We start from the raw sequence: 14,123 nt of genomic DNA, 5'->3' as shown, positions 1-14,123 counted from the left end.
GATCTTGGAGATGGGAATATCCCTTTAAGTCTACAAAAGTTACCCCACCTTCCTACTGTGAGACTTCTTGTGAGACATTTAAAAAAAGTTGTGAGTCAGAAATATAACTAGAACATAAAAAAATGTTTTTGACGAGCTCAAAATAAGTAACAGACTTGGCACAAAATGCATTAAAAATGGCCTAAAAAGTAATTTGACGCAAAAAAAACATAAAAGGCGAAACAAATGATAAATTGCCTCCAGAATGCACCGAAATTCTGGCACAAAACAAATAAGAAACTTTCCCCTTTTATGTTATTTTTAGACACATTCATAAAAGTCGTGCACCATTTTAAAGCATTTTGAGCCAAATTCGGGACAGTTTAATCGTTTTAGCTATATTTATGATATGTAGTTTTTAAAAATGTTGCACAAAATGTAAAAAGAAAAATCACACCTGTAAGGGGGTGGTGTAAAAAATAAAAACAAAAATCAGTTCTGGACCGAAGTTATAAATTTGAAGATGTGCCAAGTTTATAAAACAGTGTGTGACACTTTCTGAAAATAATGACAATGGCGATAAAAAAAAGAAAAAAATCACCAAGGAGTTGTTTTTAATTATTTTTTCCCCCAAAAAAATTTACTACGCGATCATTGATAGCCCAAGATAAATTATAATGAAATAACTAAACGTAGTAGTAATATTTTGGCAACTTTTTAACTTTTTCTTTTTTGTATTTGTAATCCCATACTGTGTTGTCTCTAATTTTAGGATTTGGAATTGGGTCAAAGATTCAGTTCTCTATCCTAATTCTTTATAGAAATACCCAGGCTATGACTTCATGTTTTGTTAGTGTTTCCCATAATACCCAGCCCCTGCGGTACATGCCCCAGATATGCCCCTGAATTCTGTATACTTGCTCACATCATAGTTACCACTGAAATCCTAATATTTTGCTGAAAACCTGATGACATGTATTTGTAACGTATTTCTGAAATATATTGCACATTTTTTAATAATATCAATTCTCTCTCTTTTTTTTGTTGTTGCAGCAGTCGAGTCCACCACTGTGCCTGAGACTTCATCCTAACAGCGCTCTGATCTCAATGAGACATTTCATTTCCGCAGACTGTCAGACAGAGGAAGAAAAGGGGAACATTTTGTACCTTAGTTAGGGTGGTAAAAAGATATAGGAAAAATTCTAGAGCTCATGTAAGAGCAGAGGGGGGCTTTCTGTCATTACGACGATCAGACTGCATGTATCTCGTCCTTGGACCAACATTGAGTACAGGAATGTAAAGATAATTCCCCCCTTTTTTCTTTCCCCTTCCATCCTTCCCTAAAAACTTCCCCTTCCTTGTCTCCTTTTCCCCCATTTGCAATTTATAAATTCCCATCTTTTTGCCCCTTATTAGTTCAACAACATTTATGTTTTTTATTCTCGTTTTTTGTTTCTGATTTTTGTAACCTTACTTTCAATATATCTTCCATTTATATATTTGTCCTCTTTTTGCATTATTTTTGACTAATCGCCATGATTTTGTTTTTCCAATAACCTTTGTACTCATGCCCATGCCCTTTATTCCACTTCTTGTGTATTCTCACTTTTAATTCCACTTCATTCACTCTCCATGTGGTCCTTTCTTTGCCTGTCTTCCCTCCTTTCCCTTCCCCTCTGTTCCTTTTCCCTACAATTTTATGGGGCCCCTGGTCAATGGGTCCGTTACTCTCGTCCTACGTTAGCGAGTGGCAATGGTGGGTGGGGAGAAGACCTCACTTTCAGGCTTAGAACAAATGCCAGCCGTGGCCTCCTCCTTTATCAGGATGATGAAGGGGACTGTGACTTCCTTGAGTTAGCTCTCGATGGAGGAAGACCACGGTTGAGGTTCTCCATCTCTTGTTCAGAGCCCGCAGTTGTACGTTTACCTCGGGTAGTATCGGACGGGCTCTGGCATGGTATAGTAATTGGGGGTAATGGCCGGGAAGGCTGGCTGGCTGTAGATGGGGAAAGGGGAGCAGGTGAAGTGCGTTCAAAGCGTAGAGAAACCATTCTTCGCAGTGACCTTTTTGTTGGTGGTCTCCCGTCTGATCTACGTTTATCAGCTCTAACTTTAGGTGGGGCAAAATATGAGCCACCTTTTCTAGGTGAATTAGAAGGTCTAAAATTGGGGGGAAGGCCAGCTCAGCTATTGGCCAGCCAAGGGGTAGGAGGGACAGAAGAAGAGGAGGAGAGGGGGGAAGATCGAGAGAGGGTCCATTCATGCAGAGGAGCAAACCCCTGTCTCAATGGAGGAAGATGCAGAGATGACGCAGAGGGGGATATACGATGTGACTGTCGGGACACTGGATACCATGGAGAAAATTGCTCTGAAGGTGAGCTTTGCATCTTTTTTAATTGACTTGTTAACCTTCTTATTGGGTTGCCTATCACTAAGATTGCACATAACTTAATATTACTGGTTAGAGGATATGGACGACTTCAGGGACATTTTTTTTCTTCAAGTGCAATTTGGGCTAAAAATACGTTTGCATTTGGGTTTCATTAAAAATTTTGGTCTGCTCAGATTTGGTGGCAATTTGCACATTGTAATTCTAAAGATGTTCTCCATTGAATTTATGGTCACTTACATTTATATTGAGTGTCTGACTGTGTTGTCAAAGGCCGACCAGTAACTTCTATTTTTTGGGGCCCACTGTTTAGCTACATGCAAAAATAACCTGACCCTATTAACAAAGTTACTTTTGCTTATGTGTAATATTGATTTGGTTAGCTTGCTTAATGAATGATTAAATGATATTTTTTGGGGAAAATTGTGAATCGGGTATAATAGCACTGCTCATTAGCACTCCTTCACAAGGGCGGCCTACCGGAGGATCCTCCTGTTCCTCTGCTGGCCAGTCCGAGCCTGTTGATAGTGGCTGGGAATGATCTGCACAGCCTTCTGATATTTTATTGCTCAGCTTTGGCAAAAATTGAAATCCTAAAATAACACTAAAGATTCTCATTGGTTTTTGTGTTTGATCTTTCATTATCAATATGAAATTATTATTATTTTTTTTTTAGAAGTAATTATTATTTCTTTTTTTTCCCTTTTCAGAATTGGGCAAACTCAGATAGGTTGTATGTTCCTAGTGCATGTCATGTTTATAGCAAGGTAATTTAAAATAGTTTAGAATTTTTTTTAATTTTAGGAAATTTTCCATTTCAAAAAACAGAACTTTCTACAATAGCAATCTATTGGAGCAGTGATCAGATTTGTCTAAAAGCTTTGTATATAAACAAGCTTTTTTTTTTTAATCCATTCCATTCTTGCAATGACTGATGGTATCACTGTAATCGTTCCCAAGAGGGAAAACTAATAAAAAATTCTACAAAACATTATTAAGTTAGTGTAAAATTTCTGCTCTACAAAAGTTCAGTTTTTGCAGGATTTCCTACACTATCGCCACCTACATTTTGCAGAAACTATGATGCTCGACAGTGGAGACAGTCATGCATGTCCGTGGACTGTCTGATATTACAGCTCCGCTCCATTTGAGTCAATATGGTTAATTTGCAAACAGTCATAACAGCCATAAGCAAAAATAGTGCAGTTTCAGGAAGGAAAAAAAGCAAACTCTTTGGAGTGACATGTTACGTGACATTCAGGGTGTTAGGTATAGAATGCAAATTGTAATTTTAAGGGGCCTGTCACATTACACATGGTGATTTGAAGTTGTTGTTTTTTTTTAAACTTTTGATTTTTACTTTATTTAAATAGTCCCCTTAGGAGACTTGAAGCTGCGATTGTCCGATCGCCTGTGCTATACACAGCAGGGTTTCAGCCCTGCTCTGTATAGCAGAAATCAGGACGATCTCCTATGAACGCCGGCCACGAGCCGTCGTTCATGGGAGTATCACAATGACAGACACAGGGGTGTTCTGCATACTCCTGGCTATCATGACAGCCCATCGGTTGACGCACTTCCGAACGGCACTTGTTAAACCCCTCTGTCAGAGATTGATAGCAGGATTTAACTGGTTAACTGCTGTGGGCAGAGCTCCGCTTATCCTGCGGCTGTTAAAGGCACATGACAGCTAACTAAATCAGCTGTCATGTGCAGGGAAAGATGTTGGCTCAGTGTCGGAGCCTGCTTAAAAGTCAGGGACACGACATATGACATAAATTATATGTCATATGTCGTGAAGGGGTTAAAATATTAACATCACAATATCTTAAGGGAACCTGACAGTTGATACATGTACCGTGGATCGGGCAACATCTATCAGACACTGTCTGTATGTACCTGGCTGAAATCATACAGCCAGTGTCTGATGCATGCTGCCTTGGATGGAGCAGAATTTATTAGCTGTCAGGTTCACGTTAAAAAAAAAAAAAAAATTAAAAAATATATATATAAATAATATATATATTAATATATATATATATATATATATATATATATATATATATATATATATATACTGTACAGACCAAAAGTTTGGACACACCTTCTCATTTAAAGATTTTTCTGTATTTTCATGACTTTGAAAATTGTACATTCACACTGAAGGCATCAAAACTATAAATTAACACATGTGGAATTATATACTTAACAAAAAAGTGTGAAACAACTGAAAATATGTCTTATATTCTAGGTTCTTCAAAGTAGCCACCTTTTGCTTTGATGACTGCTTTGCACACTCTTGGCATTCTCTTGATGAGCTTCAAGAGGTAGTCACCGGAAATGGTCTTCCAACAATCTTGAAGGAGTTCCCAGAGATGCTTAGCACTTGTTGGCCCTTTTGCCTTCACCCTGCTGTCCAGCTCACCCCAAACCATCTCGATTGGGTTCAGGTCTGGTGACTGTGGAGGCCAGGTCATCTGGCGTAGCACCCCATCACTCTCTTTCTTGGTCAAATAGCCCTTACACACACTGGAGGTGTGTTTGGGGTCATTGTTCTGTTGAAAATAAATGATGGTCCAACTAAACGCAAACCGGATGGAATAGCATGCCGCTGCAAGATGCTGTGGTAGCCATGCTGGTTCAGTATGCCTTCAATTTTGAATAAATCCCCAACAGTGTCACCAGCAAAGCACCCACACACCATCACACCTCCTCCTCCATGCTTCACGGTGGGAACCAGGCATGCAGAGTCCATCCGTTCACCTTTTCTGCGTCGCACAAAGACACGGTGGTTGGAACCAAAGATCTCAAAATTGGACTCATCAGACCAAAGCACAGATTTCCACTGGTCTAATGTCCATTCCTTGTGTTCTTTAGCCCAAACAAGTCTCTTCTGCTTGTTGCCTGTCCTTAGCAGTGGTTTCTTAGCAGCTATTTTACCATGAAGGCCTGCTGCACAAAGTCTCCTCTTAACAGTTGTTGTAGAGATGTGTCTGCTGCTAGAACTCTGTGTGGCATTGACCTGGTCTCTAATCTGAGCTGCTGTTAACCTGCGATTTCTGAGGCTGGTGACTCGGATAAACTTATCCTCAGAAGCAGAGGTGACTCTTGGTCTTCCTTTCCTGGGGCAGTCCTCATGTGAGCCAGTTTCTTTGTAGCGCTTGATGGTTTTTGCAACTACACTTGGGGACACTTTCAAAGTTTTCCCAATTTTTCGGACTGACTGACCTTCATTTCTTAAAGTAAGAAATGGCCACTCGTTTTTCTTTACTTAGCTGCTTTTTTCTTGCCATAATACAAATTCTAACAGTCTATTCAGTAGGACTATCAGCTGTGTATCCACCTGACTTCTGCACAACACAACTGATGGTCCCAACCCCATTTATAAGGCAAGAAATCCCACTTATTAAACCTGACAGGGCACACCTGTGAAGTGAAAACCATTTCCAGTGACTACCTCTAGAAGCTCATCAAGAGAATGCCAAGAGTGTGCAAAGCAGTCAACAAAGCAAAAGGTGGCTACTTTGAAGAAGTCATGAAAATACAGAAAAATCTTTAAATGAGAAGGTGTGTCCAAACTTTTGGTCTGTACTGTATATATATATATATATATATATATATATATATATATATATATATATATATCTTTCAAAGTGTAGCTCTGACTTAGAGCTACTCCCATAAAAATACAATAATAGGCAGCAATTTGTGCTGCGATATTGTATAAGTTTGCTACCATAGAAAAATGCCAGAAGAACATGAGCGCACTCCTGCGCCACTTGCTGCTTGTATAATACATTATTTTTGTATGTGGTTCATTCCAGAATAGGATTTCCAGATACATGGTAACCATTACCAGTGCAGACTCTTCATCTGGCCTTGATAAATCTACTCCGGATGTTATTTATAGTCATCTTGTCTTATTTTATCTACTAATCGGAAGGATGTAATTCCCATTGCCACGCCTGACCAATTACTACTTTCTTTTCCAGGACGTCTAAGCAGATCTTAGCCCAGTTTCTTTATTTTTTAAAGGGAATCTGTGAGCAAGTTTTTGCTATAGAATTTGATAGCAGCATAATATAGGGCAAGAATGCCTGATTCCAGGGATGTGTCACTTACTGGGCTGCTTGGTATAGATTTCATAGAATACCTGTTTTGTCTGATGGAGATGTAGAAGTGCTATGAATGCTGAGCTTTGTATAACCCTTCCCAGACCCCTGACTGAAAGTGTCCTGTGTACACAGTGCATCAGGAGCAAGCTGTCAATCAGTGGTGGAGGTGGGGTTACACAGATTAGCCTGACTGGGCTGCATGTGAGCTGTAGTCCTGTGGTGTTAATCTTTTAATAAAATGATAGTTGCATTGAAACTACAGCACACAGCCTAGCAAGTGACACAGCCATTGAATCAGGGTCTCGTGCCCTATATTATGCTGCTCTCGGATTAAATAGGAAAAAGATGAAGACAGATTCCCTTTAAGAACTTATAAGATGTGAAATACTGTTGTCGTATGTGTGTATTTGCATTTATTATAGTTTTATATGTGAAAGGGACTTTCAAATCATACATACAGTTTTTATTACTTCATAAAGCACCATGCTTTTCTGAGATAGAAATCTCCCACATAGATATAGAGTTACATTATTACATTGTAGCTTCTTGTAACTGACACTAGCAGAAGAATAAGGAGTTCAGAGCGCATTAAGATGAACTCTGAAATATCACATTAAGCTCCCCCTATTGGCAGTTAAGGGCAGACAGTATTATATAATTTAAAGGAGTTGTCCACTACTGTTTCAACCCCTTCTTAAATACTATATTTCCCAGTGTAAAAAAAAAAATTCTAAATACTAGTCTCCCACAATAGTGCTGTTCCAGCAATGCCAACGCTGGCTCTCCCGAGGCTCACATGACATTGTTAGGCACTGTAGCCAATCAGCATCTACTAATAGGCTTGGACATTCAAAGGAAGTGTGAGAACTGCAGCCCACGTCACACGAGCCTCGGGAGACCTGCCGCCGACATTTCTGGAACAGTGCCGGTGCAGGAGGTGAGTATCTTTTTTTTTTCTCAAGGTTACACTGGGCTGGGGAATATAATATTTAAGAAGGGGTTGTCCATGTTGTGTTGTGGAAACCCCTTTTAAGGGAGTTGTTAGGACAGTGTTGTCAACAGTCTAGAAATTTCTGGACAGCCAGTAAAAATAAGGCATTTTTTCCCCCTATCCTTAATAAAATTTGATGTCCCCATTATTGTTGTTTTTTTAAGCTGGAGAAACCTTGAAGAAATTATTATGACTTGTCAGTAGAAAAAGTTGACTTTACGTGATTTTTTTGATAAACTGTTCAGATAAATAAAAAAAAACAAATTGGCAACCCTATGTCAAGGCAATTTTTTTTTTTTACCAAAAAAGATAAAACGTAGCAACATTAATGTACACCTGCCTCTCCTCACTTCAGTTGTCCTGCTGCCTGGGTCCCCCCCCCTCATCTGTGTTTTCTGGTCCCTATCAACAGACAGGAGATAGCACTCAACCAATCACTGGCTGATGGAAGTCAATGCTGGGGTCAGTGATTGGCTGAGCCAGCAAATTAAATGAGTATAGCTTCTTTTTTTTATTTGAGGCCATTGGAGCCTTTTTTATTGCCAGAACAACCCCTTTGACTCATTAGCTATACAGGTGATTTAGAGGTCCGTAAAAAGATTTAAAAAAAAGTTACAATTACTCCAAAGAAATGTTAATAAATTAAAGGAAAATTCTGGGCCAAATGATCTGTCAAATGAGTATAAAGTTTTTAAATCAGAAGATAAGTTGTAACTTGAATTGAAGGATATATAGATAAGAATATCGTTTTTATTTTAATTTACTTTTGAGATATAAATTGCATTGGTTAAAATTGATCCTGTTTGATTGCTACAGGGTTACAATTAGGAATTTTCTTTCTTTCTTAAATGGGACTTCTCAAAAGAAATAAGGGGTTTGTCAAACTTTAAACAGGACCTGTCACTTGTTGTTAATTCATAATTGTCCTGCCTGGTCTAAATGCTGCTATTCTCCCGAATCTGGTTCTGTTTTTGGTTTGTTCCTGCTCCTCTCCATTCCTGAGATATGGCCCCCTCTTCTCTGTAAGTAAATGTCTTTTTAGCACAGTGGGCGTGGTCATCATCAGCTGTTCTATGGGCGTCGTCTTGAAGATCACACCCAGTTGGCCAAAAAGGCTTGACTTATACACCGGGAAGAGGAGGTCATATCTCAGGAACGGAGAGTCACAGAAACAAAAAAAAAACTATGCCGGATTCACAAGAACAGCGGCATTTAGAACAGGTTAAAAAAATGTACAAACTTACGGTAAGTGACAGGTCCTCTTTAAGTGGACCAGCCATAATCCTAGGGATTTGGATAAGGTGGTAGTGCAGCTGTGGTTGTAAAAATTCAGATTTTATTGTCATTTTACTAAAAAACCTAAGAAATGTAATTGGAGATCAATTGAGAACACCTGAAAGCTCCCAGCATGCGGACTATCACAGCTCTTCACATTGTGTGTTCTGTCAGGCAACTGCGTGACTGGTGGCCCTCCTCCTTTCTCCCGCTATCTGCCCATAATTCTATTTTTATAAACAACCGCCTCCTCTATCGCTCTATCTGCGCAGCATTGCTTTCTCTCTTCTCTTTCATCATCTTGCTTTTTAGTCCTCCCTTCCACAGAGACTCTGTTGGTTTTTTTGTCCGTCCCCCCCCTCCACCCCGCCGCTCAATCACTTTTGCAATCCGACCCCCTCCTCCCCTCTTTGTGGTCCCTTGTGGATGTCACCAGCAGTGACACTGATTCTCAGCCTGGGGTCTACTGGTCTATTCATATCCATAGAATGGGAGGGGGGAAATCTCCTCCAGGGGGCTCAGCTGGCTGGATGAACATTAGCCTGAGGTGGTGGTAGTCCAGGGGCAAGGAGGAGGATGAAGGTCAAAACAGCAAAACAGAACTGCGAGATACAGAGGAACGGAGTGTAGATGAAAAGCACATCGTAGAGGGGAAGTGATGACGGGGGATTCATGTACATTGCTGTAAAACATTGCTGAAAGTACGAGAATTAAAGAATGAGGAATAATGAAGAATAGGCAAGACTGTGAACTCGAAACATTTTAAGCCGGGCTCTTTGTCTTCTCTATCATTGTGATTTTCTGCATCTTATCTCCTTTATTAATTCTAACATTCGTCTTTTTTTTGTCTCTCTCCATGTTTTCATGCAGAGGATCGTGTGATTGAAGGTGAGTAGCTGCTTGTTTAAATAATATCATATTATACTCCACAGGGACCTGTGATGGAAAGGGTTAGGTATCACTGTGTAAATTCCATTTCCTCGCCTCCCGTCTCTTTCTCAGGTTCTTCTTCCCACCAGTCACTTTCCCCACCAACCACCCTCCTCTCCTCTCCTTTTCCTTTCCTCTCTTCGGCTCGCCCCCCTCCCTATTATCTTGCTTTCCCTGTCACCTGACTCCTCTGAACATAATAATGAGCAAGCATTATGCAAATTATGTTAATTAGACTTTAATGGGAGAGCACAGGACTGGAAATCAAGAGATGTTTAGGAGAAAAGGGAAATAAGGAGGGATGAGCATGACGGAAAAAAATGGTAAAAAAAAAAAAAAGTGGTTGAATGGAAGAAAAACTGGGACCTAGAACACTAAAATGAACAGAGAGCACTCAAGGGAATGAAATTATCATTTTTTGGTACTGAGATGGAAAAAAAAAGTTAAAATATGCAGTAGAAGAGACAAGAGATGGGGTGAAACAAGATGTAAAAGACTAATTCAAGTCAAGAATTGAAGTTTTGGAAAGAAGCAGAAGAAAGGTTACAGTCCAGCCAAAAAAATTCCTGACTCGTTAATTATGCAGTGGCCCGAGGGCTTCCTTTTGGAATAGATAACTTGTTTCTAACATCACATTGCATAACCCTGAAACGTATGCATTATATTCTACGACAAAGTCGAATTAAGGTTTTGAGGTTCCTCCTATAGTTATCTTTCCTGACTCCACCATACTCATGAACCTTTGCGTCAATGGTGAGAGTGGAGTGTGTCTCGGCCAGATAACTCTAGTGGTGGATTATCAGGACAGAATAACTGTACAAACCAAGGGTGCACCCTGTGTGTGGCCAAATCGCGCACCTTCCCACCCACTTTTTTTCCATCTATCTCCACCCTTCTTCTGCTCTATAAAGACAGAGCTGTCAATCCAAATAGAGTGGGGCAGAGATGTGGGTAAAATGTGCAGGTTGGAAGGTGCACTGAATTGTTAAGCCACTCCAAGGGTGCACCGGAAACCTGTACTTGGTTTGAACAGTTATTCTGTGCTGACAAACTCCCCTCATACACATTAGATAAGTCATAAAACTGCAAAAATTCCGGAAAGATCGTCAGATTGTCCATCGTGTATGGGGGGCCTCCTGATTGTCCTCCAACAGATTATGTAAGGGGACACAAGGATCTGGCGGTTGAAAGTCAACAGCCCAATCCTTTTGTTCAGTGGAAATATAAGCCGCTATCCGATGATTCTGCCAGCAGATCTCAGATTCAGGATATAGGAACAAGAGTTTCTGTGTACGAGGGAGTTGGTAGAAATGTATTATTATGCTCACTTGATATAGCGCCATCTTGTTCCACGCACTTTATAGATATTGTCATCGCCGTCCCCATTGAGGCTCACACTCTAAATCCTTTATCAGTATTTCTTTGGAGAGTGGGAAGAAACCGGAAAACCCGGAGAAAACCCACACAAACATGGAGAGGACATACAAACTAACTGTCAGCCAAATGACCGTTCTACACACAGCTATCTAACGTGTGTGATCGGCTTCCGGATGGAAGAGTTGATGGAAATGACCGATTTCGACTATGACGGACAATCGTCTGTTGGATTGATGGATTGAACGTTCGCAGTCGGATGTTTTGGATATTTTCAGCCAATGATCTGTACTCCCCATATTGAATGACTCAATACCGCTAGTGCAGATCATCGGCTGAATGCCAATTGGCCATTGCCGAACGAACATTCATTCAACCATCGATCGTTTGCTCATCTGCCCATTTTCGGCTTCTGTGTACGATCGGTTTAAAAAGCTCAAACTGTCCGATCCTTAGCTCACAGATGATGTTGGGAGTCATAAGAACCAGGTAGACTTTCAGTTTTGGATTTAGTTAACTTAATCTAATATTTATGGGGGCCTTTACCCACTGGATGATGTGTACATTTACTTTTCATCAATGTCTCTGGAAAATACAGAAATGGCTAGGCCACAAAACATTTTTTTAACTGCAGCTCGGGTTTCAGGGACTCTTTGTACCAGACTGAAAGGAATATTGAGATAGATGAAGGGTTTGCTTAGAGCAGTGATTCTGATGACAAAGCTGCCATAGAAACCACCGAACAATTTACATAATACATTTAGGATCTAATCATGAATCAGTTACATGTTTAAAGCGCATTTCAGGCGGATCTGTCTCCAGATTCCAATGCACTCATCAATATATATATATTGGTAGACCGGCTTACTTGGCTGTACATAGAGGTAGAAACAGGAACACTGTCTCTTTAAATTATCCACTGGTTTATTAAGGCTAAGTGCCCATGATGCAGAAATGCTGCATATTTTTTCCGCTTCTCCCTGGCAGGAAGAACGTATGCGGATTTTACGTGCGTTTTTCCTGCCAGGTAGAAGCGTTTGTCAAGCGTTTTTGCATGCATTTCTGCATGCGGGTTATCAAGCGCTTTTCCAAGCGATTTTAGCATCACTTGGAAAAGTGCTTGACAACTTGGTCACACTATATAAATCCATGCAACCGGCATGGATTTATATAGTGTGTCCAAGTAATAGTTAAAAAAAAGAATAAGAATGGTAAGAAATAAAAAATAAAGATTATACTTACCTTCCAATGGCCCCCGGTGTTTTCACGGGTGCGTCCGGTCTGTTGTATGGGTCGCAGTGGTGTGAAAGGACCTGCGATGACATCATTGAGTCATGCGACCGCCGACGTCATCGGCCGCGTGACCTGTCACATGACTCAATGACGTCACCGCAGGTCCTTCACACCACCGCGACCCATACAACAGACCAGACGAAAACACCGGGGGCCATCGGAAGGTAAGTATAATCTTTATTTTTTATTTTACTTTTTTTAACAGGTAATATTGTACCTGGGTCTGGAGGAGAGTCTCCTCTTCTCCAAACCCGGGTACCATCCGCACATTGAATCGCATAATATCCGTGTGTGCAAATGTACTGACACAGATATTATGCGATTCAATGCAAGTCAATGGCAGCAATTACGCTGCGTGTCCGCAAAATTAATGGATATGCTGTGTATTTTTCCGCAATGATAATCCGCAGCGGAAATTTCCGCAGCATGTGCACAGCACATGCGTATTATCATTGCGGACCATGGGGCACGTATTACCAAGCGGTTTTTAAGCGTTTTCGCTGCGGAAATTCCTCGGCAAAAACGCTTGAAAAGAGCATAATGGGCACGCAGCCTTAAGGTACTGCATAAACCAGTGCAGCATTAGCAAAACAAACATCGCCATTCTGGCTTAACGGGAAAACTATAACATAATGTATAGCACAGTCTGTGTTGCTGCGGGGATCCGGCTGCTCGGGAACAAACAAAAGGTTCAGCTTTCCTTATCATGAAAACACAGCTCTGGAGCTTGCACCTTCCTGCCCATCCAACACTGAATAAGCCAGAAGGCTGTGTATTTATCCTCTGGACTCCACCCTGGGGTGGAGATATGATGAACAGCCTCCCACCCTCTCTACATCTGTTCACTCAACCTAGCTCTAAGGGTATGTGCCCACGATGCAGAAATGAAGCAGAAAATTTCTGCAGCATTTCTGCATCTCCCTGGCAGAAAAAAACGCATGCAGATTGTGCATGCGTTTTTCCTGCAGAATACATGCGGATCCACATGCGGGTTCACATGCGTTTCCGCATGCAGATTGACAAGCGCTTTCCAGGCGATAGCATCACTTGGAAAGTGCTTGACAACTAGGTCACACAGTATAAATCCATGCAAACAGCATGGATTTATGCAGTGTGACCGTAAAAATTAAAACAAATAAAGCTATACTCACCTCCGAGGCCCCGGCGTGGCTGCAGCGCTGCTTCCTGGCTGGTTCCCGGCTGCCGGCATATCGCGAGACAGAGCGGTGAAGGGCCTGCGGTCACATGACTGTGACGTCACCGAAGGTCCTTCAGCGCTGCTGGCATTCAGAGAGAAGCCGCCGGACAGGTGAGTATAAACTTTATTTGTTATTTTATACTTTTTTTACAGGTACAATGGTACCCAGGTCTGGATGAGAGTCTCCTCTCCTCCAGAACTGGGTACCATCCGCACATAGAGACGCATAGAAGCTGCTTGTACAAATGTACAGTCGCGGTTTCTGTGCGTCTCAATGCAAGTCAATGGCGGGAGTTCCGCTGCACTTCCGCAAAATTAAATGACATGCTGCGGATTTTTGTACGTAGCATAAACGCTGCGGAAAAATCCGCAGCATGTGCATAGAACATGCGGAATCCCCTTGGGGACCATGGGGTGCGGATTACCTAGCGTTTTACAAGCGTTTCCGCTGCGGAAATTCCGCAGCATAAACGCTTGAAAAACGCTACGTGGGCACGCAGCCTAAACATGGTCAAGTAACCCCTCTCAGCACTTAGTGTCTTGGAGTATTTTCCTAGGTTCATATCACTAAAGCTAACA

General features: G+C 41.2%; 1 protein-coding gene across 18 annotated transcripts in view; it reads left to right on the top strand.

Annotated features, from left to right (window-relative positions):
- NRXN2 (neurexin 2) overlaps window positions 1-14,123 on the top strand; it is a 961,844-nt gene that overhangs the window by 277,094 nt on the left and 670,627 nt on the right. For all 18 annotated transcript variants that reach the window (XM_073658329.1, XM_073658327.1, XM_073658343.1 and 15 more), the window contains exons 3-4: window positions 1,033-2,353; window positions 9,620-9,637. In XM_073658329.1, the coding sequence (XP_073514430.1) occupies window positions 1,612-2,353; window positions 9,620-9,637 (760 nt within the window). In that variant the 5' untranslated portion in view covers window positions 1,033-1,611. The remainder of the gene's footprint in view (window positions 1-1,032; window positions 2,354-9,619; window positions 9,638-14,123) is intronic.

The sequence above is a fragment of the Phyllobates terribilis genome, unplaced genomic scaffold (genome assembly GCF_046119375.1).
Source record: "Phyllobates terribilis strain yellow unplaced genomic scaffold, ASM4611937v1 Scaffold_13__5_contigs__length_258822181, whole genome shotgun sequence".
NCBI lineage: Eukaryota > Metazoa > Chordata > Amphibia > Anura > Dendrobatidae > Phyllobates > Phyllobates terribilis.
The sequence above is the reverse complement of the archived record's forward strand: the minus strand, read 5'-3'. Positions and strand labels throughout refer to the sequence as shown.